The sequence below is a fragment of the Phoxinus phoxinus genome (assembly GCF_949152265.1).
Source record: "Phoxinus phoxinus genome assembly, chromosome: 24".
Lineage (NCBI taxonomy): Eukaryota > Metazoa > Chordata > Actinopteri > Cypriniformes > Leuciscidae > Phoxinus > Phoxinus phoxinus.
Window position 1 is genome coordinate 23677106 of NC_136899.1, and position 20511 is coordinate 23697616.

The 20511-nt window shown below is 41.9% G+C and overlaps 1 protein-coding gene across 1 annotated transcript in view; it reads left to right on the forward strand.

The window, feature by feature from the left end:
- adarb2 (adenosine deaminase RNA specific B2 (inactive)) overlaps positions 1-20511 on the forward strand; it is a 214591-nt gene that overhangs the window by 144496 nt on the left and 49584 nt on the right. The window contains exons 2-3 of the mRNA XM_079602604.1: positions 9100-9186; positions 9889-10814. Of these exons, the coding sequence (XP_079458730.1) occupies positions 9100-9186; positions 9889-10814 (1013 nt within the window). The remainder of the gene's footprint in view (positions 1-9099; positions 9187-9888; positions 10815-20511) is intronic.

Genomic DNA, 20511 nt, shown 5'->3' on the forward strand with positions numbered 1-20511 from the left:
GCCAGTGTTGCCACCTTGTGAACAAACTAATTTGTGCAAAAACTCAAACAAGTTGAGCGTACAGAGTATGACCGGTTTGACAAATCTGGCTGCACAAATAGAGTATGCGCATATTAATGACGAAAATGATGTCTTGCACACTGTACGCATGCCTAGCATACACATAAAAACTCAAGTATACTTTAGGCTTTACATAGCACCCTATGTGGAAATGGAAATGCTGTCACTCCGCTCCGCTCACATACTCCGTTCCAGAACGTATTTTAGCCTGTTTTGTCTGTTGACATGCAGATTTTGTGAATAATTTGATACAATTTCAACTTTTTTGTCCACTTTATACTTATAAAAAATATACGCTTTTCTGCGTGTGCTCCTTGATCTTCATAGAATTTGTAGCTCCTGGCTAACTTCGATTTCCACTGAACTTTTCAGTCAGAGTTGGCTAGAGGGCATTTCATGTGTGTGAATGTGTCTTGGTAGCGATATAAGCTATAGAAGGATACCAATTTCATTCTCCCTAGCACTTCCTGAATGAATCCGAGACACCTTCTGATGAAGCTGCCCGCGGCGTGGATCCGCGATCAGTCTCATCTTGCCCTGACTGGCCACGTCGTCGCGACCGTCCGGGATGGAGGGATGGACAGAGAAAGAGAGTTGATCTCTGTCGGCTCTCCAGGCCCTGTGTCATAAAAGCAGGGTTTGATTTAGATTTCTCACGATGACATCATCTAGATGCATCATCGGAATAACTCAGTCGCGCTTCATCCGAGCCGTTTTTAACAGCTTAATCAAACTTTAATACTTCAAACCCAACCGATTAGTGTTTCTGTTACACCAAAAAGCTTTTACAACAAATCTAGCAAAAGTTTTTTTTTTTTTCTTGGTTTAGCGGTATACTGCAGATGTGATGTAGACATGGACCTGAGATTATGAGCTAACTGGAGAGACTGAAGCAAGAGGGTTTTGGAGGGTACGTCATCACATGACATTCAGGATCTCTTATCATGAAGTAGATCTTAGTGCGGATGGCAACCTTGACGTTTAAAAGTGATCTCTTTGGCTTGTCTGTTTTATATCTGCACATCAAAACAACTGAAATCACAGCTTTATGTAACCCTGCTAATAAAATCTTATAATTGTTGTGGTTTTATTTTCCCTGAAGTCCACTTAAATTGTCTGTCACGGTTTTTTGCACTAAAACAGTCATTATTTAGTTCAGTGAAAGTTCTCCACTCAACCACAATTACAATTAAATGGGTATTTGTTGGTTTTCAGTGTCACATGATCCTTCAGAAATCATTCTAATATGATGATTTGATGCTCAAGAAACATTTCTGATTATTATCAATAATGAAAACACTTGTTTGTAAAACAGTGATGCATTTATTTTATTTTTTTTAACTGTGATCAAAAAGATCAAACAAGATCAAAAAGACCAGCAAAGATTAAAAGAACAACATTTATTTGAAGTAGAAATGATTTCTAACATAAATGTATTTACTTTATTTAATCAATTTAATGTGTCCTTGCATAAAAATAAATAAAATCTTACCCCAAATATTTCAACAGTATAGTGTACAGAATCATAACCACCTTTACAACCTCTGACCTTTTGCCCACCCAGACCAATCACTGAGCCTCACTCACACCGGTTCCCTCCTCTTCCATTGCGACTCATAATGCCAATAAGCACAAAAGCTGATCTCATAATGTTAATTTAATCTAGTGTTGGATGGCTTGTGTGTACCCACAGCTGTTGTGGGTGTGCGATTAGGATTGGTGCCCGCGGACAGTGGCGTTAGCACCAGCTACTATGCTAAACCTCTGTCCCTGGCATGGAAAAGAGTAACACATGTAAAGCAGATGGCCGGTGCACTATGTCTTCTGTTGGCACTAATCAGGTGCTAAATATCACTCCGTCTGCTCGCTCGGCCTGATCCTGGAAGCCATCATGCTTCCGCTTTGAGTGTTGGCCTGTGTTGGTATGCTGTGAAGATTAGAATATATAGTTCAATTGTTTGTTTCGGCAAATCTTTTAAAGACTTCCTATGTTGAAAATCAAGTTTTCAATTTTGTTTATTTGTCTACATGGTGTTTTGAATATGCTTTATAGGTGCGGTATGTCATTTTTTTATTGTACTATACAAATACCATAATATGTCTGCAGTTCACATGTTTTATCCGAAAAACAATGCTACAGCCAGCTATTTTACTTTGAAATATGTTTTCCGTGTCAGAAAGTCTGTTTTTGTTTGGGTCTGTGTGCCAATTTACCCAATAGTATTTTGACACTCTGGGTTGCCAGTTGGCGGAAAACACAGCTTGATCGCAGATTCTACCCTAAAAACCTAAAAAAGCCTCGACATCCATCGAAAAAGCTCTATGATCAGAGGCTTTGGGTAAGGCTTGTCACTATTTATTGTCAATTGCGCTCATTCCTGTTGCGTGTCCTCAATCTGGCAACCCGCGTGAGCGGCGAGTCTGAGGAACGAGGAGGTGGGGGAACTCCACCATTTTTAATTTGGACTGCAGGATCCAGTTCAACCGCTAGCTGTCAATATTATATACTGCACCTTTAAGAGAAACCATGCATGTGACAGTCTCATAAATGCGGTTTTAAACCACCCCTGTTTCCTACCGTCACAAACATGTAACCAATCCCGTCAACATGCAGGCGGGGCTTTTCTCCACTGGCTTTTCTATGATGTTCAAAGTGTTTCTAAGGATGCTGACTTTTAGAAGGCAGCTGTCTGACTCTGAGAAAATAGTAACATTATTAGCTGTTTGATAACGCAATCAAACCAAATGCTAATCATGTCAATTATTATGTGCCCAACATTGACATTAATATGTCAATATTCCCAGTTCATAAAAAAAGTTTAAAAACAAGCACCTTTGTTATAAATACCTGCAATTCTGGCCTTGGATTGTTGTGTTGTACAGTGGGGACCTTTGACTCAAAAAGTTTGGGAACCCCTACTTTTTTTAAGACTTGTTTTTCCATAAGGATGTTCCTGGTTGTCCCCAAAAGGAGATTTTGTCTGATTTAGCAAACTTTTAGGGACACATTTATCTCCAAACTTTAGCTGAGTATGTCCAAATACACACACACACACACACATAGATGGTTGCAGACAAAAGGTGTCTTTGCCAAGCTCCGGCTGAGCGGTCCGACAGAAATCCGATTCCTAGCGTGATGGCGAGACAATACAGCCTCCCTCATTTGCTACTTCACCGGTGTTTAATCGGTGGTCTCCTAGACAGAAAGAGTGATTGAAAGAAAGGAAGAGGAGAGGGATAAAGAGAGGGAGAGAGAGTCAATGATTTCCCCACTGCCTTTTTGAATAGAGTCTCTAGTGTCTCATCTGACCTGACGGTTATGAGGGCCATGGGAAGATGTGATTGGCTCATTACCTCTGCTCGCTCCTGATAGCTGGGGAGGGGGGGCCGAAGCGCCTATCGTCTTCTAAATGTACACCGTTTCTCTCTTCTTCTCTGTCTCCCGACAACATGGCAACCGGGCCTCTGCTTCTGACCTGACATTTGCTGTTTTCCTTGGTTCAAAGTAGGGATGTCAAAAGTACTTTAGTTCCGAGTCAATGATAAAATGTTCCAAAAATGTTGTTATCAGTCAAGAAATACTACATGCTATTATTTGTTGTATATTATGCTTTATTACACGGCTCTGTGGAATACTTGATTCTGATTGGTCAATCGTGCCATCCAGCGGTTCTAGGAATGTTTTTTCTTTGTGGAAGTTTTGCATTTGGTGAGCTGATAAAATCTTAAAACTCAAATCAATATTTAGTGTACAGTTATTTAATTATGCCATCCAGTATCGTGGACTCACTCTCCCTTGTTTCATACAAACGCAGATGCTGCCATTTTGTGCTGCCATTTTGTGACTTTTGTTTTGTAGACTGTTGGATTATAAAATATAAACAGGTACCATTTTAAAACAGTTTAATTTGAATTCAATATCTCTTATCTCCATAATTATTTATGTGTCGAAATGCTGTGTAATAAGTGGTATGACTGTACACCGTATCCCAGGGCCGGATTAAGAGTTCAGAGGCCCCTGGGCACAATGACTTGTAGGACCCCCCCTTCTTAACTTAATATACAAATGAAATAAACACATTTATTTTTTCAGTATATTTAACAGCATTGAAGAAAGTCATTAAATGATATGAAATATGAAAATAAAACACAACATAGACTTCACTGTATAAATTGTACATTGATTCTTATTAAAGCTACTATTAAAGTTCTCAGTCAAGAGTGAGGGATTTGCTCTTTGTATTTTGTTGTTTTATTAACAGGGAAATTTTTAATTGTCAGCATACTCTCTCAAGCCGTTTCAAACCCAAATAAGTCTCCCTCTTCTGTTGAAAATAAAAGTTATTTGGAAGAATGTGGGTAACCAAACAGTTGATGTACCCCAGTGACTTCCATAATAGTTTTTTTCCTATGGTAGTCAATGGGGACCAGCAACCGCCCGGTTAGCCACACTCCTCAAAATATCTTCTTTTGTGTTCAGTACAAGAAAGAAATTAATACATGTATGGAACAACATCAGAGTGAGTGAGTAAATAATGACATCATTTTTATTTTTGGGTAACTATCCCTTTAAGGACAAGCGGCAGCATGTTTACTATTAGGGCTACTGTCACTTTAAGATCTGCCCGCGACGAGTCTAATATACACACATTTGACAAGCAGATTTTTTTCTTATTTTTTTCTACTGTTCTTTCACTTTAACCAACTTTGTTTATGTAAGCCTTGTGTGTATTTGACAGTATTAGAGCAATAAGACTCGAAAGATAACTTAGTTCAGTAACGGGCGCTGTTAGACAGGCTTTTAGTGCATGTGCGCGCCGGCGGGTGTAACGTTATTGCGCTCAGAAAAGAGCCCGTTAGAACAGCACATCAGCAGCGAATGACATGTTTAACCGGCAAGGCTTTAAAGCACATGCAAATAATAAATTTTTATGAACTACAGTGTCCCGTTCCTCTGCATTTCATGTGGATATACGTCGCGCTGTACAGTATGTTGAGACGGAGGCGCCAGAACTGCAAACTGATAGAATGCGCGATCCTACGATATTTCTTCAAAAGCAGATCGTGGAGACATTTTAATCATAATATTTGACATAATATTTGACGGTGCCCAGGGCCCCTTAGATGTCCTGGGCCCCTGGGCAATTGCCCAGTTGCCCTAATGGTTAATCCGGCCCTGCCGTATCCCTTATCTAGTTTGAACTTGGTGCGCTAGCAACTGCTCTCTCCGCAGAATCTTTGCGTTTATTAGACCTAATAAAATATTTCAACTCAGATCAATATTTTGTGTCTGATCATAGACACTTTGCTTCGCTTCGAGGTCCTCATCACCCTGTCGGAGGTTTTTTCTGAGATAACAACCGGCTGGATGTACATTATCCCTTACATAATATGTATATATTAATAGTTACATTTGTAGGAGTGTGTTGAATAACAAACTAGTTTTCTCTGTGGTTGAATAATTGCGAAATTTCGAGTAGCGAAATCTTGTGACAAGCGTAGTTCAGAGCGAATGATGATTCGTCCTTCCTCAACATGGTAGCAGTAATGGATTGCTTTTAAGAGTTCCAGCGAGTTGCTCATATTGTTTGGATTCACAGACAGGCGAGTCAAAGCGCTTGAGGGTGACATGACAAAACATCCACCGGTGACAAGTGACTGAGCATGGATCGACTGATTGTGTCTGGTGTGATGTGTGTTGCTTGTCTTTTTGTTTTTGATGTTGATCTCTTTCCTTTCATACTATCAGAAGCCTACCCCGAGATTGAAGTCTGCTGTCTGGTGATATTTGGGGTGTTTAAAAGACTGATAAGTCATCATCAACTTCCAGTTTGTAAAATGTGTTAGAAAAAAGCATCAACACTTCAAACTTGTGCAGATGAATGTAAGTCAAAACCATGTGAATCCTGTGAATCATTCAAAACCATATGATACCAGCATAAATACAAATAATACATTTTAAACTATTTAAATTTTAAAAAATAAAATAATTTTTTCATCATGACCATTGTCTTTTTTGTTATACTGTAACCATACCATTTTAAGTAGCCGTGTATTCTGTCCAAATTTAATAGGACACTGAGCTGTTACTTCAACACTGTACTCCCGTTCTCCTTTATGGGATGAACAACCTTCACATTTAATTTCCTGTAGGCCTTCTATGATCCTTGGTGTTGCGTCAACCATGTAACCTTCAATGGCTTTTTTAGTGATGGCAAAGCTATGAGCTTGTTAGATACCGCTGAACTTGGAGAGACCTCCACATCATCGCTCTGAGTATGAGTGTCTGTCTCAGCACTTTTGTGATTGGTTGATGACAGTGATAGCACCTCCCATCACTTATTCATGCCCTCGTCTCCTCAGCCATCATTCAGGAAATGACACACAGGAAGCGTACAATGCAGCCACCGTATCTTCCCTGCTATGTGCTGACATTCAGCACTTTGGTTGTGCTATATGTGACCTATAAATCCTCCACACTTCTGAGGGGAGGGAGAGAGAATCTCTTGACCACTGCTTGGGAAAGCAAAATAATTGGATTCCTGCTCCTTATCACACTCAACACATTACGAGATGTCAAAATTCCCCGCTGCCAGGGCTTGGTCACGTTTCAGTCAAGCAAGAGAGATTTCTTATGGCTGGCTGATAGGTGAGACTGGTTTAAATTGTGTTATTGCCAGTCTTTGGCGGCAATAGTGTATGGCACGTGCCTTAGAGTCTCGCATGACAGCATCTGGTGAACCAAACCTTTATGAAGTTACCATTTTGAGCTTTTTGTCTTATTTTATTGTGGTTTGTTTCTATAACAAAACTGCACCGTCCTTCATTTAAGTGGTTTCACTTCATTCCACTTACAGTAAGTGGTGGAATTGTCTATGACTCTCTACGATGATGTGGAATAGACCGCAAACCCTTTTTCGACCCTTGAAAACAGATCCACTTAAGTGGGTGATTGAAACCCTGGCCACAAGATGATGACAAAGAAGATTTTTAGATTTTGTGAAGAAATGTGACTGACAAATGAGTTTCGTGTTCTTCCATGTTTCTCGGATTGCTGTATAGTTATGGCTGGGGCCCCCAAATGACACTGCCTCTGTTATCTGTCCTGAGTCAAAAGAGCCCATCCCCCATGGCCCAATGATAACCATGTGCCTAGATATGACTGAGGCCTCTAGGAGCCTTTAGGGTCTCTACCCTCAATCAAAATGACCCACCCCCACATTTCCATAATAATATTGTGCCTAAAAAGGAATGAGACCTCTTTACATAGTTTGGAGTCAAAAGAGCCCATCTCCATGTTTCTATGATAATCATGTGCCTAGATGTGATTGAGACCTTGAGGGGCAATTGAGGTCCCTATACCCTCAATCAAAATGACCCACCCCCTAATTTATATAATAGTCTGGTTCCTAGATAGGTCTGGGGCCCCAGATTCTATGGCTCATTCCAGTGTTTCCACAAAAATCAGGTGCCTAGACATGACAGGGGCCCTACATAGGATATCTGCACACTGCTTTCATAGAAATATGACTCACACCAAGTTTATATAATATTCTAGTGCCTAGATAGGACTGGGGCCCACGTGTATCTCTGTACACTACCCTTGGGAAAAAGAGCTCACTCCCATGTTTCTATAAACATCAGGTGCCTAGAGATGACTGGGCCCTCATATATGATCTCTGTACACCACTCCCAATCAAAATAACCCACCCCCATGTCTCCACAATAATAACCTCTAGGGGCCTCTCAGGCCCCATGCAGAATCTCTGTACAATGCCCTCAATCAAAATGACCCACCCTCAAGTTACTATAATATTATGGTGCCTGGCTAGGTCTGGGGCCCCCAAGTTCCTCTTTACACTGCCCTTGGGCAAAAGAGCTCACTCCCATGTTTCTATAAACATCAGGTGCCTAGATAATACAATATCTCTGTACACTACCCCCAATTAAAATGACCCACCCTCAAGTTTCCATAATATTCTGGAGCCTAGATATATGACAGGGGCCCTCGGGTGCCTCTGCACACTCTCCTGAGTCAAAAGAGCTCACTCCCATGTGTCTAGATATGGCTGTGGCCCCATATATATTGTCAAATGTATACAGAAAGACATGCAGTATAGACACAAACAGACGTGTACAGGAAAACGCCAGTGTAATCTAATAACAAAAGGTTGTTTTTTATATTTTTGGATGCATATTTTAATGTTAGAAGTAAAACTTGTTACCGTGTTAGTCTTGCAGAACATTGCATTTAGATTCATGATATTGAATAAATTGTATTCCTATTTTCAATTATTTTTCCAGAGTTATGGTATGTTCAACATGATCAAAATGTACTTGTGTTCTACAGCTTTGTTTCTTGAAGAACCATTCTAATTGGCTTCATAACTAGGTCAAAATGCAAAATAATTTAATCAAAATTTGTTTTTGTTATTATCCCCTCTCTGAAGGAGACAGAACTAGAAAATGGTTGCATGTCCCTTTCTGAATCATTACAAGCCATGGACCAATCATATGACCTATGGCGATTACCCCCTTTTTTTTTTCTTTTTTTTTTTTTGTCAGCTCATTAAAGTTATTGATCATTAGGGGATTCTGGGAAAGGTGGGATGCAATTATGAGTACAGGCAGCTTTGTCAATTCCCCACAGTCTTGGTTGAGCCCAGCAGAGTCCCTAATAGGAACCTGCAGTGTTAACAACACACACGCACATGTGGATATAGAGGGAAACACGGCTGTGAGCACAATTTGGTTTATCAACACCTCAACCAGGAACTGGTTTACACTGCCACTAAGACCAGAAGGATGTTCTATACCAGGACGCAAACACTGACACACTGTATCTCTGAAATCGCATTGTACGTACTTAGCGTTTACATTGACTCCTACTTCAGGCCTTAGAATCACTCCATCTTTTTATTTCAACCCTCTCTTTAACTTTCTTCTAACAAGAAAGAACCATGTATTTATGAATCAAGTATGTTGAAACTAGTATGTGCTGGATTTACATGAACTTTGTTTTTGTTTTTTACCTTTCAGAGAAAATGAACATGTTGTCTGCACTGATCGCCCCCTTCAAGTACGTGAGCCCAGCGGCCAATGGCACAGAAGACGAGGACACATTGAGTCAGTATGGGTTAAGCCATTTATTTTAACTACATTTTAATTTCAGAAATTAATTTGCTCAATTTGCAAATTACCATTTATTTATATACAGTATATATACACTTAAAGTGGTACTAGAAGAGTGGAAGATAGTCAGTCCTGAAAAACATTTCAGTCCTTTTTCTCACAATTTAGGCTTGCATCCATGTGTTGAAGTTTATTTTCACAGATGAATTTCATTTGGTTCCATCACAACACAGTTGGGGTGTGAAATAGAGGCTTTAATGTGTGATCAGACTTTCACACACTGAAACCTCATAACTGTCTGCTCTCCTGCATTACAAAACAGTTTCTCCTTTGCATTGTATATGGCGAGTTGATTTGTACCCACTTTAAGTAAGGACTCCAAGCCAATTTTGTGGGAGATTACAGAGTGATTTGCCAGATAATGCCCCATTTTAGAGGATTTGTCCTTAGATTTTTACAACAGTTATGTAAGGCAGGCTTTCTCATATGGAACAGTTAGGAGCAGCTGCTTTGGGAATGGTAATGACATGTTTTAATATCAACTTGTATATTAAATGCCAGACGTTTCATCAGGTCATGTGAGATTATGGCACAAAGCAGAATGAAGTAGAAGATGGTCTCTGTAGCAGTCGTTGTGTTTTTGTTTTTTTGCTAAATTACCTTCTTGATAATACGTCATTTCTGCTTCCAACCTAGGCACCAGCAGTGCTGAGGTCAAGGAGAACCGTAACACGGGAAACCTGGAGGATTGCGCCATTGTTTCGTCAGACTGCCAATCACTCTTCCGGTCCGATTCGCCCCGGGACGGAGCATCCGGCCTCAAGCGGAAGCGGCCTTTGGAGGAGGACAATAACGGACATTTGCGCAAATTGCGTCTGTACTGCAAGAAACTGGCATGGTCCGATGCACCAAAGAATGCCCTGGTCCAGTTGAACGAGCTGAGACCGGGTCTACAGTACCGGATGGTCTCTCAGACAGGACCAGTGCACGCGCCTGTCTTTTCAATTGCCGTAGAAGTCAACGGACTCACGTTCGAGGGCACCGGCCCTACGAAGAAGAAGGCTAAGATGAAGGCAGCCGAAATGGCCCTGAAGTCATTCATCCAGTTTCCCAATGCCTCTCAAGCTCATTTGGCCATGGGCGGCCTGAGCAACCCCGCAGCCGACTTCACCTCGGACCAGGCCGATTTCCCAGACACGCTGTTCAAAGGCTTCGAGGCTGACGGCTGCCGCTCTGCCGAGAGCGAGTTGCTGTCTAGCGCCCTTCGTTTGCGCCACACGTTGGACTTGATGGTTGTACAGGCCAGGCAAGGAGATCCCTGCCTTACCCCACCCCCGGTTCCCATGCCCCAACCCAGCCCCGTCGTCCTGCTCAATGACATGCGGCCAGGCCTGCGATACGCCTGCCTGTCGGAGCGTGCCCAGGGCAAACGGGCACACCGCAGCTTCGTCATGGCCGTTCGAGTGGACGGCTTGATATTCGAGGGCTCGGGTCGCAGTAAGAAGCAAGCAAAGAGGCAGGCGGCTCTGTGTGCCCTGCAGGCGCTCTTCAACTTCAGGCTGGCACCTGAGGCGAGAGCGGGACACCGGCCCAGTAGGATCAAATGCCCTCATTTGCCCCAGGTGAGTGTGCCAGTCCAGCCGCTGGCAGGCCACCCGTTCCATACGGCGGGCCTTAATAACCAAAGCAGCAGGAATGCTGGGATACAGAACAGCCAGCCAAGACTTAATTAAGAGGGAGGAGATAATGTTTGGGGAGGCATGGGGCAGTGCAGATGGATTATGGGGGAGAGGTTAGGCTATATCGCAGAGCAAAAGGTGGAAGCGTTTTATGTTAGCACACAGGCTTTAACATTTACTTTGGGCAGGACAGGATGGCATATCTAGTGTAAACACACACACATGTGTGTACTTAGGAAAGCAAAAGGGCCAGAGGTAAACAGAATCTATTCACAAATCTATTCAGACGGAAAAAGGATGTAAATGAGGCAAATTATCATTCGGGAACCTCTGACTCCAGAGAGAAAGTCGATGCGCCAACAAATGAGTTTTCTTTCTTTTCTTTTTTACTTTCCATGTGTTTATAGAGCTAAATTGCAAAAGTATTGTTATTTTGCACAATCTCTAGTTTCCTCATGTATGACATGGCAGTGTCTATAAACATTAATTCAATCTGTTGCCCAAAGGAGATTGAAAAAAGCACAGAGCAAATCGACAAACAATCCTCAGACCCATTCTTCTGTTATTTAGTCAAAAATGTAAATAGCAATCAGACTAGGGAAATAGTGTTGTTTTTTTCATAGAGAACTAAAAATGTATTTTTGATCCCTTGCGTGTCCAGATTGAGTCAAAATTGAATCACCTTATATAGTGCTGTTTTATCCATTTTAAATTTGAATTACATGATTATATATATATATATATATATATATACCTTTTTTTAGGTTAAAATAGAATCGCTCACAAATGTATGCGGATAATCAGTTTATTGTGTCGTGTTTGTAACTTTTTCTCCTTCCTCAAGTATGTGCATCTATATACGTGTGTATGTCTGCATCAGCTCGTGTGTGTGTGTGTGTGTGTGTGTGTGTGTGTTTCTTGCGCTGTATTTGTATTCTGCCCCCTTCCTGCACAGAGCCGACAGGGAGAATGTTGTCTTTCCTCTCCTACTACAGCAGCCAAACAACCTGCACATGTTTGCCGGAGAGAAACTTCTCCTTTCTCCTTCTCTCTACGCTCTTTAAAAGGATTTATAAGAGGATTTGCCTCACTAGTTTAGTTCCAGAAATGCACTTCCTTGTGGAAATTCTTGAAAGTCAGACTACAGCGTATGCTATTGAGTCTCTTAGAGATGAGGATGGAAACGTGCACATGAAATTAAAAATGTTCCTCCTTTCCCATCACAAAATCACCCCGCATCATCTGGCCAGTGGAGCATTAATTTGTGCATGTGTGTTTGAGCTTGTATGGCGGTTTCTCAGTAGTCTGGAGATCTGAGGGTTGGATGGCGCTCAAACCTCTGCCTGTAGGGTGTCTTGCTGTGCCGCAGGGCCCTGCTGATAGCAACCGCTGCCAGCTCCGCCGCTGTCACACTGCTCTCAAGACCACAGATTTTTCTCTTTCTTTCTGAAGCAACTGTGGCTTCCTTTAACAACATTCATCGCAGCAACTAGTAGCAGCAGCTTTTCTAGAACGAGTATAGAAGGATAATATTGAATGCCTATAAATTGTCTTCTGAATTTTCTGTGTGTGTGTGTGTGTGTGTGTGTGTGTGTGTGTGTGTGTGTGTGTGTGTGTGTGTGTGTGTGTGTGTGTGTGTGTGTGTGTGTTTTGTGACCTCAAAATCAAAAGAAAAAAAGTATGTATTACAAATATTACAAATGACTGCATTACAGTAATTGGAGTATAATTCAAATAACAACTTAGAATTTGTTTTTGTTTTTGCATCTGCATGGACCTGATTTTTAAGAACCCACACTAAATGAAATAGTCCAACATTAGAATTTAATCAAACGTATCTGTAATAATAATAAACAGAGGAAATCAATCTGAAGAATAAACTTTACATTTTACTTGTTTTGGCACATTTTTTCCTAGACCTTTGATTAATATTTGACCCTGATCCAGAGGCACTTCAGCAGTGAGGATTTGGAAAAAAATGAGAATCAAATATGAGGTATACATAATTAATAATTGGTTACAATGGATTCCTTTAAGGCTGCAATGAAACAAATAATCTTGGAATAAAGAAAGAGTGACCGAGCGAGAGAGTGAGATAAGGGTCACCTTTGGTGAGGAAGAGAAGGTCAGGGAGACTCCGGTGGGCGGCAGGCGTTTCTGGCACAGATGGAATATTTTGCAGGAATGGCCGGCCGTAGCAGTGTGATGCCCCAGGCATGAACAATAACTTGCAGGCTACCCTTCTCCACCACATCTTAAATGAAAAATTGAACCATCATCCAGGCTGCATGCCTTGTTGCCCACATCCCTATGCCTCTTCACATCTCTAAATAATGACACACTCACACACATGCACACACACTCCCTGCAGGGATTTATCTGCGTGCTCTGTGAAAGTCAATATAACATTGAAGCAGTAATATGAGAGCCAGGTACGAAGCAAGACTTAAGTCACCCCAAAAATATCCATCGATCATGGGATCACAGTCCCCCGGTGTTTTTCCAAACTTCATTACCAGCTAAAAGGACGCATAGGAAATGTGCCCTGCGCGTACCTTCTCACCTGAACACTTTGTCTGCGTGTCACCAGTTTCACGTTTTTATCAAGATTCCTCTGTTCTCAGAAGTATATGAATGCAGGACAAACTGAGTTGGCATTAGGAGTCTGCCCACGTTATAAGGTAGAATGATTGCAGTGCATGGTTAGGTTGATTGGCCACTTAATCTCTCAGCGCAGTCACAAATATCTGCAGCGTTGCCAAGTCAACTTACACACACACACACACTGCTAAGACTGGAAAAAGCCTGAGTGTGAGCAGGCGGTCATGCGGGTCCTGACCGTGTCACTAGTATAGTTAACCAGAGTATTTGACTGCAGAAATGACCTCAGCATGCTGCTAAATATCAATCACTGCCTAATCACGAGGTTTGACTTCCAGTTATGTGCTTGAATTCTGCAGCTAGTATTTAAAAGTGAAGGGTTATAGAGATTGAGGGTGTGAAAGGAGAGGGATGTAAAAAGGCAGGGTTGGGGGAAAAGATGGGGATCGTAAAAGGTGGAGTGAGATAGGCGAGGGGAACAGAAAAGGGCGGGAGTGTTAAATGGCGGGGTCTTGAAAGGGAGGGGGAATATTGCAGAATGAGTTCAGAAAGGGGAAGGCGGAGTTTAAGAATGTGGTCAGAAGAAGAGGAGTTTAAAAGCGGGGTCAGAATGAGTGGGAGGGTTTGTGGGTGGGTCAGAATGAGGGGGAGGGTTTGTGGGCGGGGTCAGAATGAGGGGGACTGTTTGTCGGTGGGTCAGAATGAGGGGGACTGTTTGTGGGTGGGTCAGAATGAGGGGGACTGTTTGTGGGTGGGTCAGAATGAGGGGGAGGGTTTGTGGGCGGGTCAGAATGAGGGGAGGGTTTGTGGGTGGGGTCAGAATGAGGGGGAGGGTGTGTGGGCGGGGTCAGAATGAGGGCGACTGTTTGTGGGTGGGTCAGAATGAGGGGGAGGGTTTGTGGGCGGGTCAGAATGAGGGGAGGGTTTGTGGGCGGGGTCAGAATGAGGGGAGGGTTTGTGGGCGGGGTCAGAATGAGGGGGAGGGTTAAAGAGTGGGTTTGTTGTTGGGGGAGTGACAAAGGGTGGGATCAGAATCAGGGGGTGTTTAAGAGCAGGGTCAAAACGATATGGGATGTGTTAAAGAGCGGAGTCAGAATGAGGGAGAAGGTGTGTTCAACTTGAAGACCGATCGCTGTATGACATCACGAGAGCGGGTACCACGAGAGCGATTCGAAAGCATGCGGGACCTGGGGGAGTGTTTAAAAGCAGGGTAAGAATGAAGTGGATTGTTAAAGGCAGGGTAGATGATTTGTTCTAGAAATTTTTTTTTGTAATGCTGTGCCTGTGGAAGGCATAGAACCATAAAATGTCCGTCCGATCATTGAATTCGGTCCGAATACAATGATACGATGTTCATCCCACCTGTCCATGTATGTATTTCCACGAAACATCATACATCATCAACGCGTTTCATGCTATGCAGAGTTAGACAGACGTCAGTCACCGAGCACCGCAACCGAAACAGCAGCCGCCTCTTACAGCTTATGCTGTGTTCATAACCATAATTATGAGATGGAAACCATTGACGTTATACTCAGAGCATGACTCGATTTCATGCATTTCAATGTCAACACGATCAATGGCGAAATGAATCCGCAGCAGTCAGGTGGTGCAGGTCAGAGCTCTTTAAGTTGTTTATGCTAATTTATTATTGTAATATGTGCTTTGAGACATGAGGTAGTTTAACGGCGTCTCTCGTGAGGCTTTCGTTTGCTCCCTGCTGTACGTTCATGTGTTTTGAAGCAGATGTGGGGAGGGTGGGATCATATGCTTTCAAAGCTAACTCGCTATTGCTAGCCTCCCCTATAAATGCCTTTCCTACCTTTTAATGTCAGTGTTTATCTTTTCTTTGTGTGTTTGGGTGGGTTTGCACTAGTTTAGTTCAGTGTCTTCAGTTAGATACCTTGGTTATTCATTGTTTGATTAATTTGCACACTAGTTGTTCTTTTTGTTGATTAGTTTGGTCTGTGTATTTGTGCTCTGCGTTTCCTTCACAAGGAAATCAGTCAATCAATCAGTCAATCAATCAATCAATCAATCAATCAATCAATCAATCAATCAACCAATCAATCAATCAATCAATCAATCAATCAGTCAATCAATCAATCAATCAATCAGTAAGAGAAGCGGTGTGTTGGGAAGAGAAAGCTGGGGGAGTGTTAAAGGATGTCAAAGTCAGAAAGGAGAAACGATCAGGGTGGAATGATAGAGGGAATTGAAGTGTTGCATGGAAATAATGAAGGCAAAATAACATTCAAGAGAATTTGAGACGAGCAAACTGAGATGGTCAGGTTCAATTTACTTAATATGCTCAACATCACTGGCAGATATTTTTTTTAGCATGGGAATTGAGACAGTAAAAGCAAACATGATTACATTAGCCAATATGCCTTTCTCTGTTATTGCATTGTTGCATACCAAGAATAATATACAAAACAATAACATCTAAACAGAAGAGAATCTATGATTGTTAAGTCGCTCTATATTTTCTCTGGTAGGTTTCTCGTGCCTTTGAGATTTCTCATTGAGAAACGACAACATGTAGGTGTCTCGCTTTCTGCTCCAGTGAATTATGCTGCTCTTTTGATATATGGATGCAGAAAGTATGCATGGACTTTGACTAATCTAGCATGGTAATTTCCCCAGCAGAGTGAATTAAGACTGTTTTCATACACGTGAAGGTGACCTTGTCCACCAGCCTGCCATTTGGTGATTATTTTGTCCCCGTCTCCCTTTCTCTCTCTCTCTCTCTCTCTCTCTCTCTCTCTCTCTCTCTCTCTCTCTCTCTCTCTCTGTTTTTAACCCTCTGACTTAATCACACCAGATATAAACAACCCTCCAGCAGCCATGAAGCAAAAATCATTAATTAAGACTGCCACAAAAAATTAGAGATGGCAGGATGGTAAGAGAGTGAGAGAGAATACAGATTGCAAAGTGTGAAACAGAAATTATGAGCATAATTGATTAACATTATCAGCGTCGACTAGAGGATCTCCACATCACAGGCATTGTTTATTTTTTTAAATATATTATTAAGAAAGAACATAAAGAATATTGTTTCATCACCAACATCAGTCATTTTCATTGGCATATTTACAGTGTATTAAGATCATCAACATTTAGCTAGCTAACAATAACAAAAGTGTTTGCAGTGAAGACATTTTTAAAGCTTCACACCCCTTGTGTAGGATAGAAGTGTCCATTGGCTCCACACTTCAGAATCTGTATTTTTCCACCTGACGTTTCATAAATACTGCATGAATGCTGCTTTACGTCATGGCCACATTACAACCTCAGGTGTTCATTAATCTCTCCAATTATTCCCTTCTTACAAATTTGGCAATTGCATCTGTTCATTATTTGAGAAGTGATTGGCGGAGCGCTCAAACAAACAGAGCGATGTATTGATAGCATCACAGCGCTGTAGTGTTTACACTCAGAAAACAACCTGCAAATGTCTCACTTTTAGATGTCTCTACTACAACATTAAACTGGCTTGAATCACATTCCTGTTTGCTTGTTTTTCTATGATAATGTTTTGAAATATAATAGGAGCACTTTACACCCAAAAGGATATCATCATCACAAACTGTCTCATCCCTATGCAAAAAGATATTGGGTTTTCATGTTTTATGTTGACTTTCCATAGACATAATGATTTTTATAGAGTACAAACTGTATATTCTCCCCTCTTACACTAAACCTGCCCAGAAAACGTTCTGCATTTTTACATTTTCAAAAAAACATCACTTGGTATGATTTATAAGCTTTGGGGACCAAAAATGTCCCCACAAGGACAAGGGTTTCAGATATTGCTATCTTTGTGTAGGGTTGTGTAGGGTTCACCAGAACCACACACAAACACATACACGCACGCACAAACACGTACACACACACATAAACGCACACGCATGCATATCCCAAAACTTTTTTCCCCCATGAATTTCCACTTTTTTGTGATGGGAACTATTAGATATGTTAGATACACTATTATCTGGTATAAAAATAAAAATAAACCAAAATAGGTATTTCAAATACATTAAATGTCTGAATACCCCCTAATAATGGTTAAGAATGGTATTCCACTTCAGAGGTCATGAACTTCTTGACTGTATTTTACAATTAAAATCATACAACGAGGTGAATACAGTTATTTTGAATTATTAAATTATTTTAATTCCCAAAAACGCATTCAGCTCTGCCCTACATTTTACGGGAACCCCTGTTACCGCTTGATTTTCCCCAATTACAAAAAAATGACAACCAAACACCAAAACATCCAAGAATTGACATAATTTGGAGACTTTCTGCAGCATGACAGGAAGACAAGTCAATAATGTCAACATTTTCTCAATTTCTATAAATATTGTTGTGTCCAAGTGAACAACAAATAAAGTTATTGTCTCCCAAAAGAAAGAATCAATTCTAAACTGCCAGAAATGAGTCATCATTAATTATATTCTTACTTTCGTAAGATATCAATGTAGGTATGAAACAAATGTGCATAATGGCAGCCTATGGTCTTCATCGGCTGCTCGAGAACAATGTCTACTTTGACCCTCAAACACTGCAGTTCATGTTGAGTACATGTCGAGAAGACGCTGTTTTCTGCACTGCAAAAGCAAATTCTCTTTATAAACACTTCCAAAGACTGAGAATGTGAAGAGTCAGTGGTAAACGGTTGTGTTCCCGTTATTTTACTGACGACTGCTTTTCAAATCTCAGCGAGGTTATTGCGAATGATTTGAAAACGTCCTGAGAAAAGTCCTGTTTATTGCGATAGAGGTTCGGGTTGATCAACTAGTTCTTCCAATGTTTCAATGTTTCATTATAAGACTCGCGCTCAAATTAATAAGGTAAAGTCGACACCATCGTGTGTATATAACTGAGGGTTGAGGAAGTCAGCTGAAATCCAGATATTGTTATGGGTGTTTCGTTTCAGACACATGCTGTAAGCGGTCGACCAATCACAATAGACTGAGCCGTCTGACCAATCAGAGCAGAGCAGGCTCTCAGAAAGGAGGGGTTTATAGAGACCGGTTCCTTTATCGAACCGTTTCAGACACTGTGAGAAAAGAGCTGATGCTGCAATCTATATTATGAAAAAAAAATAGTTTTTTGACCTCGGATGAATGTAAACCTATTGTAGGAGACCTCCAAAACAAAATTAGAGAGCTTTAAAATAGCATAATGGGGCACTTTAAGTAGTGTCAAACACTGTAAAATGTCATATAAAATGAATGGAATATTAAACAGCTTATATAATAATTAATTTGACCTCCTGATGCTTTCAGTGCCACATAGAAAAGCCCTGAGTCTGAAGGTCTGTTGCTGAGCCTGGAGTCTGACTCCGCTCAACTGCCTCCCTCTTCCCCTGTAATCATCCGGATTGATGGCAGTCTTAAATCCACACACACAAATACTCATCATCTCCTACACCTGACGGCCTCCTGTGATCAGCGCATGCTCATAATCACCTCCAAATGATATGCTCACACTTCATTAAAAGCATAATCAAGTTCATTACTGTGCCATAGACACTCAGCTAGCAAACAGGCTCCGATAAATCACAGACAGTGTTTGTGTGTGTGCATGTGTATGTGTGTGGGGGGGGGGAGGTTATCTCACTGAACCAGGTGGAAGAGAAGAGACCAGAGGAACCTATCTGAACTAGTTAGACTGTGTGTGTGCATGTAGACGACTTCTAGTTACTCCTATCCTTTTACAGTACACATACTTATCCTCCACGGAGACTGGATTCCCATCTCGCCAGCTGTCCCGTGAGAAATCAACCCCAGTGCTTTCAGTGTGTATCCCTCACTAACCTCAAGCCTTTTTGTTTCTAACAAAACCGACTTTATAATGTTTATATATATAAACCACTCATTATCCGTAACATAAACCCATGAGCAATGAGAGGACATGCATTAGTTCTCTGACCAGGGTGAAGTCGTGGTGTTGAAGCAGAAATGTGCATTGATTGGCTGATTTACCTTATAAAATGGCACTGATGTTTAATAAATAATTAAATGTACTATTGCATACATTAATATAATTCTTTAGCCTAACTGTACTAAAGCTAATTCGTGGACTTAAAATACATATTTTTTCCCTGCATGACATGTGGGGCTCTGTACATATGCTGGCTATTTCACAACCGCTTCAAATGTGGCTCATCCAATCAGATCTTTGAACAGTTGAAATGCTGTTGAAAGTGGATCAGACCGAGCACCGCAACACACTCGTAGCCAATCAGCAGTAAGGGGGCGTGTCCACTCATGATGTGGGTGGAGAGAGAGTGAGCCAATCAGTAGTAGGGGCGTATCCACTCATAATGTGGGAGGAGAGAGAGTGAGCCAATCTGCAGTGAGGGGGCGTGTCCACTCATGATGTGGGAGGAGAGAGAGTGAGCTAATCAGCAGTGAGGGGGCGTGTCCACTCATGATGTGGGAGGAGAGAGAGTGAGCCAATCTGATGTAGGGGCGTGTCCACTCATGATGTGGGAGGAGAGAGAGTGAGCCAATCAGCAGTAAGGGGTGTGTCCACTCATGATGTGGGTGGAGAGTGAGCCAATCAGTAGTAGGGGCGTATCCACTCATAATGTGGGAGAAGAGAGAGTGAGCCAATCTGCAGTGAGGGGGCGTGTCCACTCATGATGTGGGAGGAGAGAGAGTGAGCTAATCAGCAGTGAGGGGTCGTGTCCACTCATGATGTGGGAGGAGAGAGAGTGAGCCAATCTGATGTAGGGGCGTGTCCACTCATGATGTGGGAGGAGAGAGAGTGAGCCAATCAGCAGTAGGGGCTTGTCCACTCATGATGTGGGAGGAGAGAGACTGAGCCACTCATGATGTGAGGAGAGAGAGTGAGCGAATCTGCAGTGAGCGGGCGTGTCCACTCATGATGTGGGAGGAGAGAGAGTTAGCCAATCAGCAGTGAGGGGGCGTGTCCACTCATGATGTGGGAGGAGAGAGTGAGCCAATCAGCAGTGAGGGGGCGTGTCCACTCATGATGTGGGAGGAGAGAGACTGAGCCAATCAGC